This window comes from Anopheles bellator, chromosome 2 (genome assembly GCF_943735745.2).
Source record: "Anopheles bellator chromosome 2, idAnoBellAS_SP24_06.2, whole genome shotgun sequence".
Taxonomy (NCBI): Eukaryota; Metazoa; Arthropoda; class Insecta; order Diptera; family Culicidae; genus Anopheles; species Anopheles bellator.
In genome coordinates, this window is record NC_071286.1 from 5,461,354 (window position 1) to 5,476,447 (window position 15,094).

At 49.7% G+C, this 15,094-nt stretch overlaps 2 protein-coding genes across 2 annotated transcripts; both read right to left on the reverse strand.

Moving 5' to 3' along the window:
* Positions 1-4,086: 4,086 nt before the first annotated feature.
* LOC131209833 (lysophospholipase-like protein 1) lies at positions 4,087-5,658 on the reverse strand. Its single transcript, XM_058202976.1, has 2 exons — positions 5,451-5,658; positions 4,087-5,364 (listed from the first exon to the last, which is right to left on the reverse strand). Exons 1-2 carry the CDS (start codon positions 5,521-5,523, stop codon positions 4,706-4,708), a joined length of 732 nt encoding a protein of 243 aa, XP_058058959.1. The 5' UTR covers positions 5,524-5,658; the 3' UTR covers positions 4,087-4,705.
* A 401-nt stretch (positions 5,659-6,059) lies between these two features.
* On the reverse strand, positions 6,060-15,047 carry LOC131212156 (protein bride of sevenless). The gene is made up of 5 exons (XM_058205915.1): positions 15,017-15,047; positions 8,990-9,757; positions 8,153-8,602; positions 6,633-8,086; positions 6,060-6,558 (listed from the first exon to the last, which is right to left on the reverse strand). The coding sequence occupies exons 1-5, from the start codon at positions 15,045-15,047 to the stop codon at positions 6,229-6,231; spliced, it is 3,033 nt and encodes a 1,010-aa protein (XP_058061898.1). The 3' UTR covers positions 6,060-6,228.
* Positions 15,048-15,094: the final 47 nt, after the last annotated feature.

A 15,094-nucleotide genomic window follows, 5' to 3' on the forward strand; every position in this document is an offset into this window, starting at 1 on the left:
GCGTGTAAGTTGTAGATAGGATAATGAGCTAGAGAAAGGCTATTTTAAATTCCCATCAGAAGCATGGGGAAATCCTATTTTTTCCCCATTTTTTTTTTCAAATATCAAATCCGTCCTCAGTATCTAACCAGAGGCATGTTCTCGTGCGTTCCTTTCGTGTTCCATTCTAGTGGGCTACCGTCCACCGTTGGCAGTGGGCAGAATGAAGCCTCACGCGAAGGGACCGGTACGACATTAATAATTTATAACGTGCGCGCCCCGAGAACAGTTTGCACCTCGTCGTAAAAAGAAACGGCCAAAACGCTTCCCTCGATGCACACAATTCGCTTAATTTGTTGCATTCCTTGGTGAGAGTGGAATTTGGGAAATTAAAAATTCATGTCACCCTTGACGCTTGTTTCGCGAAGGACTGCGGTCCGCTCGCGCCGTAAAAGGGCTGTCGATTGTGTTTATTGGGTATTTGAAAAAATATGTGAATCCGCCACAAACCGAAAGGCGGGACGAGAAATCGGAAACCGGCCCCGACGGAGGGCCCAAGAAAAACCGGAAAAGCGAGAAACATCAAAGTATCGACTCGACTCACCAAAGAGCCGGGAGGAATCCTCAAGGCGCAAAAGAATCCCGGACGCGGAATTTCTGAATTTGTCTCCGTCCACACACCGTGGACTTCAAAGATGTTTTCGAGGAGCGTTCTGAGCAAAAAAGGCGAGAAACAAAAATTGTGCCAACGGCGGCTGCCCGAGATGATGATGATTAGCCCTGTGCGACCCGGCTGTGTGGACCGATTGAGGTGGTTTGCCGCAATCGGTGATGGCTCTCTTTAACTCCAGCACCCTCGGGGGGATAGCCCTATAAAATCCCAGTCCCATTCGGGCGCGAAAGCACGGATGCCGAGGGCCACTTTGGGCGGACCATCTCCACTGGGTCGTTTTCGTCGCTTCCGCCCAATGGCGGAAATAGCCGTGCTTTTGGGAAGGCTTGGCCGGCAACTACCTGCAGAATGTGGGCTCGCCCGTTTCATCGTTTTGCATGTATTATTTACGAGAGCCATTATATTGCCATCTGCATGCTACGGGAGCGATGGGAGCCCCCACGGGTCAGGTGATTGGTTTAAAGTGCTCCGTACGGGGAGAATCCGCAGTTCCTCACTCAAGGTTAGCTTTAACACACACATACACACACACAATGCAGGCGCAACAATGGTCCTCTGATGCTCGGTGTAGTTGTGGACATTTTCTCACCTATTTCCGGTGGGTCCTGCGAATGTCGGGAAGGTGTTCTACGCGCTACGTTCGCACCTAACTTGAACCATCTTTTCCACTGTTCTTTGGCTTTTTGCTTGTCTTCCGACGGACGCCAATACGTCGTCTCGTTTCAATTGGCACAAAGCTCTTCGAATACTAAAACACTCATCGAAATGAGCCCATTCAACACCCTGAGGCACTTTTTTTACATTTTGACTATCACACAATTCTACCTTTCGCCAGCAAAGCCCGCAGGAGACACACAAAAACACGGTGGGGCTCCGGGACGCGAGCCAAGCAAAGGACCCAAGGAGTGACCGACGTACACAGCTGCGAAGCCAACAATCGAGTGAACGTCCCGCGGACGATGAACGGACGCTTTATACGGATCGCCCCGGCGAGAGAACGCGGAATCTCAACTCCTTCATCGCGCGGCGAATCCTTCCGGCGGACGCGGTGGAGATGGCGCGTTTTCTTCTTTCACCAGAAAACCAGAGTTCATCCGAAATTCCGTTTGTTGTGTTACAAACGGCGTCGCTTGTCAGGTGGCACGCCGTGGCCTCAGTGCGCCGAATCGTGCCGGCCGCGGAGAGCCACCGCAGGAGACTCGGAAATGCAGACTATCGGAAGTGCCCACCGTGGCCAAAATAAAGCGTTCCTCCGTTTCGGGATCTTCGAGGGGTCAAAAATCCGGCAACCAGACGATGTTCTAACCGCAGATAGAAGAGTTAACAGATTTGGTGAATAAAATTAAAAATTCACAAAACTTTGGGATGAAACAACGTGGAGTCTTTGCTATTTTTGAATGATTGAAGGTTTATAAATTATTCAAAATTTTATCATTGTCTTGCGTTATAAAAAAGTTAAAAGAATTAAAAGTAAAAATAATAGTCCATATGCTTCACAATGGGTGAGAATCTCCCAGTGATCCTGTTCCTTTCATTTGCCACTGCTACCGTAGGAGCCTCCATTGACTGCCCAGAATAATTGGGTATTCAAACTCGTTATGCTAGTCAAACAGACTGCCATCATTCGATTTCACGTTTACACTGCAATCGGACTGACACGATGACCCAACAGGATCTGCACGAGCAAATATTGCGTTACGAGTCGTGTATGCGATCTAGGGACTTTGCCATCCTGTCGATCCACCTCACCAGGTTTACTAGAGCATGGCATAAGACATGGTTCCCGCTTCGTTTTTCTGATTGCGCCGAAGGCAAATTAAATCATTGATGACGGTGGCTTCCATGCACCTGGGCAGAAGTTCCCCCTTTTTTTGCTTCAAATAGATTTCTGATAGCAGTCAATTACTAACACGGTTATGCTGCTGCCAGGAGCTGCCAATTTCGCTGGGAACAATAGTGCATCCGCCACCCTTAAATTGCACATACCCGAGACCGATAAACATCGGTTCATCAACGGCGCGACATAACGCTGTTCCCGGCATTAATTAGTGAACGTAATTCTCCCCTGAGCCCGCTTCTGAGCTTTCTCGTTCACGGCAAGCTTTCGATATGGAAAGAAAATGGCAAGAAAAACTGGCTGGAATGCGTTCGGGTTAGACTGCTCATTAAATATGTTCCGTCGAGCGATGCTAATCGGACGGATTAAAATGGGCGATATTATTGGTGCCGTTTATCGGTGCATGCACTGCTGCTGGCTGGAGTATTCTGATAAAAGCGCCCAGCGGTATTGGGTAGCAGGAGACACAAATACTCAAAGTTTAGTAAAGGCGTCGAGAGTGGCCACTGCTATAAATAATTACTGACGACTTTCGCAAACAAATTTACTGTCCCGACTTTTAACTAGAAACGGGAACCGTGCACGATTTTGATCACAAATAGTTTGCTCACCTTGTGAATTACGGTTTATCCTTTTTGATAGTACAGCTTGTTTGTAGGTGGTGCTGGATCTCGTTCATATTCGTCCCGGACTGATTCGAGCTAGACGTGTCTGCACCAGAGCAGTCCGGCGTGAGCCCCACGGATGCCAACTTTAAACGCCCAGACTGTAAATGCATTGCCGGCCAAATCTATCAGCATTGCGAAAGGTAACTTCATGTGATTTCGAAAAACCATTCTTACCCATCGTTGGAGGTCACAAAACTGAACGGTATAGATAGCGGGTCCCCCAGCTGACAGGGAGGAGTGGAACTTTCTCAGCTGCAGACCACGCTGCGAAACGAATAGAACAGGTACTTCTCGCGGTACAAAATGTGGCTCATCAACCGGAAGGAGCGCAGGGTCCGCGCCAGACCCACAGTCCGTCATGGTAGGGCCACGATTGACCAGCAACTGAATAGAGCAACATTTCGTTTCCTGCGTTTGTCTGGCCAATTAAGTACTACATGAGGTGCGGCACAGGGTTTGAAAGTGAACTGGTTCGAAGAAATTACGGGCGGCGCCAGGCGGTACATTTAGTGTTGCGTGATGTGTGGCAGTAAATCGGATTGATTTTAAAATGTTCCACTATGCATGCGCGGATGTGGCCGACAGGATATCGCGCGACTCCCGAACCACTTGCTCCACTGGATATGATATCGAGCGAACACGAAAACGCTAATAATAATTAAGTCACAGGAACGAAATGCACTAAAAGTTGGTTTGACATTCTTAACCGACGATTTGCATTATTTTATGTTGTTTAAATTCCTAAATTAACTTATTAATGTAAATGTAAATTTACTCCAGTGAATAAAAAAATTCTCCTTTTCTTAAATAATTTCATTCCGCAACACATTACTTGGCAGCAATGCGATTTTTATATTAACTGCCATTCTTCTCTGGATAATTGAATTTACAGCGAAACAAACTACACTTTAATTTTTTCACATTTTTATTGTCGTGTTTCGGTACAATAACGTATAACACTCACTACCAACTGCACATCAGTTGCCTACTTTCGGTAAAAATTCCCCACTGCTTTGGTCGATAGTTTTCCTTTTCTAAACTCCTTACGAAGTCTAATATAAATTTATTAAGTTAGAATTTCTTCATTTTGCTTTACTGCTTCTAATTCAAGTTGAAGCGCATATCTATTGGTATTTGCGTGGTTTCTTGAATTATTTTCGCCTGCCCGCAAGGCACATGCCGAACTGAAATGCGCCCTTTTCTTATAATTCAACTAACTGACCCAAACGGCACGAGGATAGGGCATTGCACCTAATTGGGCCAAACACGAGTCACCACGCGACACTATTAATAGGATGGGTGCTACTACCACAACCACAACGCACCAATCGGAATAGGATATTTTTAGATCATTTCGCCGACGATGTTCGTTAGTGGCGCTTGCCGCTTGTTTACTGACGATCTATGCAAACTCTACCGGTAACCGCGTTGCACCATCCGGATAAATTGCTTCCTTATCCTTACAATGTCCATTGGCTATAGAGAAGCTCCGCTTCTACTGTTGTTATGAACTTCGTGGTAGACGTCTTCGGCAAACTTCCCGTTGCATCATAGCTTTCCCTTTTGCTTACTTTTCAGCGCCATCGGATCGTCCGTCGGTTCCGGTATGAGCTTTTGCACCCAATCAATCACGCGTAACAGTTGATCTTTCTTGATCTCGTGCAGTGCTGTACGGTGCGGAACAAACTGGCCGCGCACGCCGAGCTTAGCTAGCTCGTCGAATGAAGTTTGGCCCCATTCGATCGGAACGAGCGTGTCACGTTCACCGTGCATCATCAGCAGTTCCGGCAGCCGGTCATCAGGCGATACGCAACTGAGAGAATCGTAAACTATGCTGCCAGTGTTGAGGAATGATGATATCGCAAACACACCGCCCAAGTCGCGGTTTAGGTGGTAAGCGGTGTGTAGGGCCAGGGCACCTCCCATCGAAAAGCCACCGATTATGATGCGCCCGAGCGGCACTCCGGCAGCCATCTCACGCACCAGCAGCTCATTCACGGTGTCGTAGATCGAGGCCAGCGAAGTGCGGATCTCGGGACAGTCCATTTCGATGCGCTTCCGATTGAACCATACGTTAGAGTTCTCACCTCCCATCGGTGTGTAGGGCTGGACGGGAGCGGTCGGAATGATGACCTTTATGTGCGGGAACTCCATATCACGACCGAGCAGAAAACGAATCCACTCCGTCAGCCCATTGCCAGTATCGCCTGCACGAGACATTTGAATTTTAAATTAATTATCGACGGCCCATCAGCGCGGACATCGGGGGGACACCAATTTACATAACACTCACCGGATCCATGCAAGAAAATCAAGGTTCCGACGTGCTTCCCCGTAGGGTTAAACACTTTCTCAATCAGTCTCATTACGTTAGTTAGTTATTTATTATTATATTACGTAACGTAACGAGCAACGCGTAAAAACGCTACCAGTTTGGATCGTTTTATTAACAGTACAGAACACGCGAATGAACGTTGGCCACGAAATATCTAATCGCGGTTTATCGGCGCAGCGTTTGACAAAAAAGGTACAAAGTGTAAACAAACAGTAGTCGTCACTCGGTGCGCAAGGTAACTAATGCTGTAGGTGTGCAGGGCTTGCAGGGCTGCTGCGCACCCAAACATATAGTTACCTTGGCATGCTTTCGTTCGACACCAGAATTTGAATTTAAATTTGAATCAATTTCCTATAAAAAGAATCTATTGAAAGAGCGTGATTTCCCACACCTCAATCTTTCGAAGTAAATGAGTTAATATAGCGCCAGAAAAAAATCAGTAAGCATGGGTCTGTTGAGAACCTTTTATTACAAAATAAATAGCCTTAAATATTACTGCTTCATTAAAAATGAAAGAGACACGTTCGATGTTGGCCTACTAAAAATATGCATTGTCTGTCACGAAAGAAAAGTAAGGTGATGGAACCAAAAAAACACACATAAACCACGAGTTTTCGCAGCAATAGCGCCGTGAATCGGTGTAGATCATCCGTTTCCATATGACTAGAATGTGTGCTGGCAGCGAAGCTGGAAGACCGGTGTTCAACCTGTCCCTTGGTGCTGCACCGTGAGCTTCTCAGAAACGGGTAATTTTATTCGGCGAGAGAGAAGTCAGCGAGTCGGAACAACTGTACGGATTGGAGATGCCATAGAAGTTCGGTGCAATATGAGTGACGTTGCTGGAGTTGGTTTGAAGAATTCCGTTGCCGATGGGACCATGGTTGTTGGTGCCGTTGATGGTGCTGGCACCATTTTCCTGGCGCAACCGGCTACGCTGGCCACGCAGTGGCAACGTTGGAATTTCACTGTTGGCCGCGTACGCTTCGTCAAGGTCCTGATCCATGATGAAGCTATCGTCGGTTGGTGATCGCTGTCGCATTGCCGGATTGACGCACTCATAGACACTCTGCAATGAGGAAACCCATGGTCAGCAAAGTAGAAAAACTAGATTTCTTGTTGCCGCAACCACCAGTCAGTTACCTGTTCGGAAATGTACTGATTTGCTTGAGCGAATGCCAACGATGTCAACGATGGAAGCGCTTGTACCAAATCTGACCTGGCAATGCCCCGCACCATCAGGAAACAGCGCGGGATCATGATACCGACCAGTACGGCCAAAGCCGTGGCCACCATCCCGAGTGAGACTGCCGCTTCGCGCCACTCGTAGCCGAACATGCACAGAGGAATCCACACGGTCCATATTACCAGACAGAGCACCGATCCGGTCACCAGCAGCAAACCTTCACGATAGTTGCGCTGGGAGCGGAAGATGAACGGTGCCAGAAAGATGAGCGCTATCAGCAAGATCCCGTCGTACGCAATGACCGCCCAAAACCAATTGCCGTAGTAGATCTCGCTGCAGGAAATGTTGTGTGCGTTCGCTTGCAGCACGATCACCAGCTGCGCCGACAATCCGAACTGTACGAGCGTACTGAAGCCACAGATCACACTCTGGATGTAGCCGTTGATGTGTGACAGGAATCCACCCTCGCTGCCGATCGAGGCCAGCATGATGGCGCGGCACAGAAGCAACGAAAACGTCATACAGTAGCACACCGACACGAGGAAGATCTTGACCGTGCAATGCGCGTTCCAGGTGTGCAAGGTGTCCACCCGATGGCCACCGAGCTCCGTCGCCTCGCCGTAGCCAGTGTACTCCAGGCTGAACGGAATGAACGCCGCGAACTGTACGATCAGGCTCACCAGCAAAAGAATACTGCCGAGAGGATGGCCCTCCAGAATGTCGTCCATGCAGACCCGCACCAGGAGGAAGATCAGTATGGCGGCGCACAGCAGAATGCCGAGCGATGACACGGTCAAACCGGCCGCAACCCAGGCTTCCATTTTGAGCTGCCATGACATCTCACCAAAGATCTCCGCACCATCCGCCACACCGCGACCATCGTAGTAGATCGGCCGATGGTGCCGCTCGATAAAGTCCGGATGTCGAATTTCAAACTCCTTCGCGCAGTAGAAAATCGCTCCGAGCGTTGCAGGAACGTCGGCGTTGTCCGAAGAGCGCTGCGGAATGGTGGTATAGTTGGTGATCACGTTCGAGCTAGCCACCAACTTCATCTGGCCGAGGGATTTCATGGCAGCGATAACGTTGGCCCCGTTCAGATCCGCCAAACGTGGCACGACTTTTTGTCTCAGTTCGACCGCCATCATCTGGGTCCCGTTGAGTAACTGCAGCTGTGCCAGCACTTCCGAATGTGACCGTTTTGCGTGATACTTCCAATTGTTCAGACACTCGATGCTAGCGTTCAGGCACTCCGTTCCGGTGCGATTCAGAAGATCGGCCACCTCCAGCAGCAGTCCACCTTCGGCGAGGAGATCCGATCCTCGTAGTGTTGCCCCGTACCGATCGGACGAGTAACCCAGTGTGGTCACATTGACGGCACTCTCCGTTATCACGTACGCCGAGGCAGGAACATCTGTGAAAGAACGGAGGATTGTTAGAGTTGCATAAAGTTGGCCGAACGACACGAATGTTTACTTACCGGCAACGTGCCACTGTTCCCTTCCGCTCAACACAAGCACAACGGTTCCGTTGGAGGCGTAAGATCGGATCGAGGTTTCCAGCCCGAGCAGTATGTAAATCGTGTCGCTGCTAGGAATGCTCTCCAAGCACAGATGTTCATGCCGGCAAATGGCACCGAACTTGGTGGCTAATTCGGCCGATCCAGAACGAATCACTGCAGATGAGTTGAGGCTTGTCCACGGTAGCTCGTACAGCAAGTGGGCAGCCTTTGTGAAGAGCATATCGTATGTGGAAGGAAGCGGGAAAATATTGTAGTCCAGCGTTTCCGAGAGGAGCCGCACCGCGGGCCATATGTGGGAACTAACGAAGATCCCTATCGTGTTGCTGGAGCATTCTTTCAGATAGTTTACTTCCTGCTGTAGTATCCGCTGACTGAGAGACGCATTCAAGAGATGAATTATGTTGAGGCCTGAAAGCAGTTTGAAGAACATGAGTTATTTCATTGACTTTGACTGAAATCGGTCAAAAATGTAGACCACCAACAGTAAATTCAAATGTTACGATTGAAAAATCCCCTCTAATTAGAATCCCATTGGTCTAGTTCTAAAGTAAGTAAACGTAACTACATTCCCAACTCATCGAATGTAGCGTTAGTGACATACATTCCCTACTTATGAACGATTGAAGGAATAATAAATGTGATGCAAATTTCAAGGCTACTAGGCGGTTAGAAGAAGTACAACCGAAGGAGACCGAAATGAAGTTAAATAAAGTGTTGGCTGCTGCCCTCAAACGGTGACCCACAGGAGCGTGGTCCGGTACCATTTCAACCTCATTTCATATTCCTCACACTTACCTAGAACCATGTCCTCGCCGGCCAGTCGCAGCTCATTGATACGATCGATCGCCAGCACCGCGGCTCCAAAATCGTCCATTTCGACGATGAAGGTCATCATCAGGTCACCGGGTAGCCGCAGGACTCGGTAGCCATGCTCTTTTGCATACCCATCGACATAAGCGCTCAGTCCATCCGATGTGGGTTCCGCATCTGCTCGAGCTCCGCGCGGGTACTTCCGGTGCCGATAATCACCCGATATGTCGATAAACGGACGATCCGGGCACTCGAAGACCTCGGGGTCACTCGGACTTGGCGGTGTGGACGATACCGTCGTGTCTTCCCACTTCTCACCATTCTCGTCACCTGGTGGACTTTCGATTGACGGTTGCAAACTATTGGCGGCAGCCGTTCCGTCGGCGATCGACCGAGGCTCGATCGGTAACGACCCTTGCCGGTCGAGTGTGTCCTCGTCAGTATAGCTCCGATCCGCTGATAGATCCGGTTCGGAAGGCGACGTTGTTTCGTGCAGGTCATCGGTCGGCTGAGCAACCAGTGGCGGAACGGCCGATGAAACCGCTTCCCTCGCGGAATCATTCTTCGGGGCGGAACTATCAGTAGTCACGGCGGTTGCTCGCGTTTGTGATGCTGTTGCCGCAGCGGAACTGGTTATCACTTCTGCTGCGGGTGGTTCTCCAGTTACTGGTGGCGGCGAAACATCCAATGGTCCGGAAGAAGCCAACCGACCACTCACGCAAGGCAACCCGTAGCATAAGATCGCCACCAAGGCTGGAAAGAAATTGATAAAAACTTCATATAATATGTTACAGAGGTTGGTTCCGTTCCATTGTGCAAAAGCCCCTTCAAATAAACGTCCCCCAACGGTTTATTGAACACGGGGTCCAGCAGGGCAAATGTAACAAAACAGTTAATTCTCTGCGCTCCTCAAAGGACATTCGAATTTCGAAGCACACGTGTCCGGGTTGTTACCGTTTTTCAATTCTGTTCTGCTTTCTTCCAAGGGGCCCGGTGCCTAATCGAGGGTGTAATTGAGACGGGAGTGTTTCTCTCTCCCCGACCCCGACCGACCAGCGACCCCGTATCGGTCATTAATGTAGCAGAAGGGATCCGACACACCGGTAGACACAAGACATTAGCCTTCTGCGAGCCGTGACGCTCCTTTTCTGCTGGGTAGGGCCGACAAAGGTGAACCGCGTTCGCCGGAGGTGCCCACACGGTTCAACAACCACTCAGTGCAGTGCGTGGCCTAAACGGTGTTGCGTTCGCAGGGAGGCCCAGTCATAAATTAACCGAACGAACCAGTCTTGCACCGAACGCTGATGGGCAAGCGATTTATGGTGCGCTTTGGTTCAATGGTTTTACAACACAGTACGATCGTTGTACAATTTTAATAAATGTTTAAGAGAAGTAAGGAATATCTAGAGGGCTAAGTCAAACAACTGATCCATGCGAACGGCAAACATCTTTGCTCCCTTTCGCAGCCACTGAGGTGAAGATCCAACCGCGCGTCGGCAAAATGTTAGATCGCGGGTGCGATCAACAGCAAAACGGGAAAGCGTAACTAGAGAAGCTGTGGACCGGGTGCTCACAATCTGCAGATTGTAACACTTTGCACGATGATTATAGCCGAGCGTAACAATCGTTTGGAACCGAATCGATGCTATTTAAAAGCGTCCATCCATAACTCGATCGGGGGGCGCTCGCGAACGCCCGCAGGGACGTGGGGAAAGTGACGACTGTGCGATTAGGCAAACTAAGTGAGAAGATAAGAAAAGTAAGGCCCACACATCGTTAGTCGTTAATATCGACGCTTTTCTCTTCCTGTGCAATCCAATCGTTACGTCCGCAGATTCGTTTCTGGGGTGAAATTAACCATTCAAATCAAAATTTTTCTACGAAACTTTGATTTAGACCGGGTTTCATTTACATCTTTCCGATTCGAAATCACTAAATAAGATGGTGAAAAGCAGTTTATAACAAGTTGTGCCTTTTTTTCTTTACTTAATATACATTTTACTTCAACTGCTTCTTCTATGATTCCATCAAAGACAAATTTTTAATCTTTCAGTGTATACTTGTGAAAAATTCAAAACAGGGTACAAAGTAAACGCCTTTCTTCCATATAATCTAAAAATCCATGTTAGCACAAAGTACCAAAAATACATTACAACCATCATGCGTACGGTGGTGAGAACAATGAAATTCCCGCCAAAAAGGCGCATTTCTTTGTTTGGCTTGATTAAAATCCATTTTTGTTTTGTTTCGAAGCACATTGCGAACCCAACCTAAATAGCTCCCAAAACCCCTGGGAAAGCTCTGCTCCGCAGGGCCATCGGACCATGTTTACGCCCAGAACACGTCAGAACATAACATTGGCCCCGTCGGCGAGTCCGAAAGTGGCCACCAACGTGCGATAACGCACCCGGGTAGAACCGAAATGTTTCCAGTTTTTGTTTGGCCCTCCGCAAAGCATCGTCAGTACTGTTGTCGGCCTAATCACTTACCACCGATAAGACACGCAACTTTGGCGCTGCTCGGTTGCCACCGCTTTCCACGCGCCATTACCGTGCGTTGTTGACCGACTTGCCGATGCGACGATCTGCGTTTGCTGGTTCCGGTACTGTGACGGCCACTTTCGCTCATTAAACCCTTCGCCGAGGAGTCGATCGCGTTCTCGCTCGTAGTTAGCGTCCGATCGATGGGACACATTAATGTAGCATTTCGGAGAGCAATAGAGCCCTTTTTGAAACACTCGGACAATTACTGGACAGTGAAGGTGCGGCCACCGTGTTACGCTAATCACATTCCGGATCGAATCGCACACGGATAATCACTTCCAGTATTCGGGTTTCACTTCGAAAGTAGGGCGCACACGCTGCACTTTTACGCCGTCAACAGCTAATGCCTAATATGAGGGGCCGGTTAAAGAATGCACATTTTAAGCAACGGAGTAAGGTTCCACGCATCACTAGGCCGCGTGGCCGCGATCGCTTATGTCACTGGGAAAGTGCTTCCTTTCAACGAGCTCGCTGTCCACCGAATTGAGGTCATAATTTGTAACCCATGGCCGAATGAGTAATTCCACACACTCTGCAACGGTTGTAGAACCACTTCACGATTCAAGATTCACCCCTTGAGATGACGAATTCGAGGTATTTCGCGCCCTCCCTTCGACTTGCGTTGACCCTGCGCACGTGGTGTGCGACTATGCGACTGATATGCGCGACGACGGCAGCCGCGTGCTGTGTGTCCTAACGGACCGGGCGATGGTAAACAAATGGACACACCGCGCGACGAGCAGCGGCACGGCTTCCCAAGCCACCGAAGTGGCACCGTGGCAGCACGCTGAACAGCGAGGGGAAGGCGTTACGAGGCGTGTTTGCTGGCGGTTATCGAGGCGGAACCAAAACGCCAAGCAAACCTTCTTCCCAAAACATAAACCATAAGCAACGCACGGACCCGCTTTCGTTGGGTTTCATCATAAGCTTTTCGGTCAGCCCGGTTATGGAGTTTCATTGACGAAATGTTGAATCGATGCGCCGGGAGGCTTCTCTCCAATTGACTGTCCCTACCGAGTGGTCGCAGGTATATAGTTTGAATTCAAAAAATGTTTCCGTAATTTAAGTAATTTTTTGTTACTTTCCAACCAAACCGTTACTCTAATCGGTGAAATGCCGCCTGATCATACTTTTAACGCATCACTAGCAAGAAATGTAGAGTCGTGTCGTATGCCTCACAACCTAGAGCCAGTTCGTCGTTTACCGCTCGCAGTACTCTCCGCCCTATTTAATCGGATGACGGATACTGTCGCTAGATAGTGGTTTTACGTTTTTTTGGAACTTCCTAGGAATGCCACCGACAATTTGCTGCCAAGCTGCGGGGTGAGCGACAGATGTCCGAGATAATGATAGTGGTTGTGCGTCCGCACCCACAACCGGTGCGAGGACGAAAAGTACACGGTCCAGGTGTGTCCTGCTGGAGGGTCCACCTGGTCAACCCGACCGCCTGAACCGTCGGCCGACGGGCAAGGTAAATCGTTTCCGGTTCGCCGAGCGCAATGCTAATGCCCTTGAGGTGATGGTGCCGCGCGCGCGTGAGGGAGCACAACGATCTTCCGGCGCGACAAGCGAGTGATTTACACCGCCACCGCCAATGTGCGCGTTCCGTTCCCTTACTCCCCTACGCGCGAAGGTCGGTGGAAAAGTCTTGTTAAACTCAGTCTGGGCCGTAATTATTTTTAACGCAATTCCAACCACCATAACCGCTCTTCAGCTGTCGGGATCCAGGCGCCCCCGACGGATCAGATTGTTGTGGTGGTGGTTGGGGCCGGTAGCAGGGTGGCTAAGTGTATTGTGAACACGCACACACTTCGCTTCGAGCACGGCTTTGGCACGATTGATCGATCAAACGATAAACCTGAACCCCAATAGGGGTCCCAAACGCACCAGTGTTGCCGCAGTGTAGTTGGGGACAGAACTGTTGTCCCGATCTGCTCTGGACTTCCTCTCGACTCCCGAGGCACGTACACCGCACACCGAGGACCGGACGGAATTGGTGCCCTGCCTAGAACCCGGTCGTGACTAGTTACGTGAGCACAGAAAATGGCCGATGGGTGCAGAACGGCCCCAAAGCCACCTCATAATCCGGTTACCATAACAATGGCGAACGACGCACCAGGGCCAAACAAACCGAGTCGGAACCGACGGCGGAATGGCGCAAAACAAAAAAAAAAGGAACGAAACGCGCTCCCGACTGGCAGGGTGACAGAGTACAACCGGTGGTGGACAGGTCGCTTCTTTTTGGTGCCGTACTGGTGTTGCGTAGGCCCCGCCACATTGGCACTATTCGTTGCCCGCGCACCGCCCAACGGTACTAACAGAGGTCGTGGCAAGACATGTGCTCTGCGGTGCGTCATGCTGAGTCGAAACTTGCATTTAGTACTTCGTTCCTCTGTGGGGGGCCAACGAGGTTGGAAAATCACACCTTATGCAGCTCGACGCGAAAGGGAAGCCTTACACCGAATCTGTCGATCACGGTTTCTAATCGCATAGACCAGACGGGCATGGGAAGTACTTTCGGGATTGCTAGGGTATTAGATGTACGACCGTTGCATGCAGTAACCGGCCAATGGGATCATTGTACAATCACCTCTCACCTGTTACCACACTAAAACAATGCGTAACGCAAGGAAAAGAAGTTCCCGAGGACTTTAGAATTGGCAGTCGTTTGATTGTGATGAAGAGAGAATATTAATTCGTAAGGCTCCTCTCGGGTATTGCAACCATGGGTCGAGGCCGGGTCGAAAGGTGCGTGAAATCTGGTGCCCCGTGACTGTGGTTCCTGACAAAAATTGAATCAATTCCTGCGAGCATCGTCGAAATATGCCTTCCACCAGCTAACGAACTGTAACGCTTTTCAAACGACTCAATTACGTTACGCCAAAAACTATCGAGGACGGCGCGTCTTTATCACCTCACAGCTTTATTATCTAACGAGCACTGTTTGGGACCAGGGGTTGACCAATTGCTATTGGTCTTGGGTAAACTTCAGGTGACACTCCGAACACGATCGCACCACTGCGCTGCGCTCAGCCTCTGGCTTGGCTTGATCAACCCCGTCGTCACGCTCTGGCGGAAAACCGCGTCCAATGTGCGCACCGACGTAGCGCATAAACGAAACTGAGGGGTGTCGGTCGTTGGAGCGCCTCGGCGCGCTGTTCAAGGTTGGAAAAGCCGATCGCCAATCGTGCGGGGCTCGCGGAAAAGTGTCTCACGCGAAACAGAAACACGAACACAACCCCGACCACCCGGATGGGTATGTTTTGGCCGCCGCCGGTTGCCAACGTGACGCTCCGATTGCGATTTTGGTCAAGAATTCAGAAATTCTCTAGAGAAAGCGAACGGATGGTGGCTTCTCGGTTAGACGGACTCGGAACGTATGCGAATCGGAAAACTTAGATCGTGTCACTGGACAGTGTTTGCATGGCATGAAAACTGCGCTGGAGGAGACTAAATTGGAGCCACTTACCGTCCAATAGCTTTCGTTTCCAATACTCCATTTCGGACACTCAAATCGCGATTCACAGGGGGTCCGATACGTAGTACA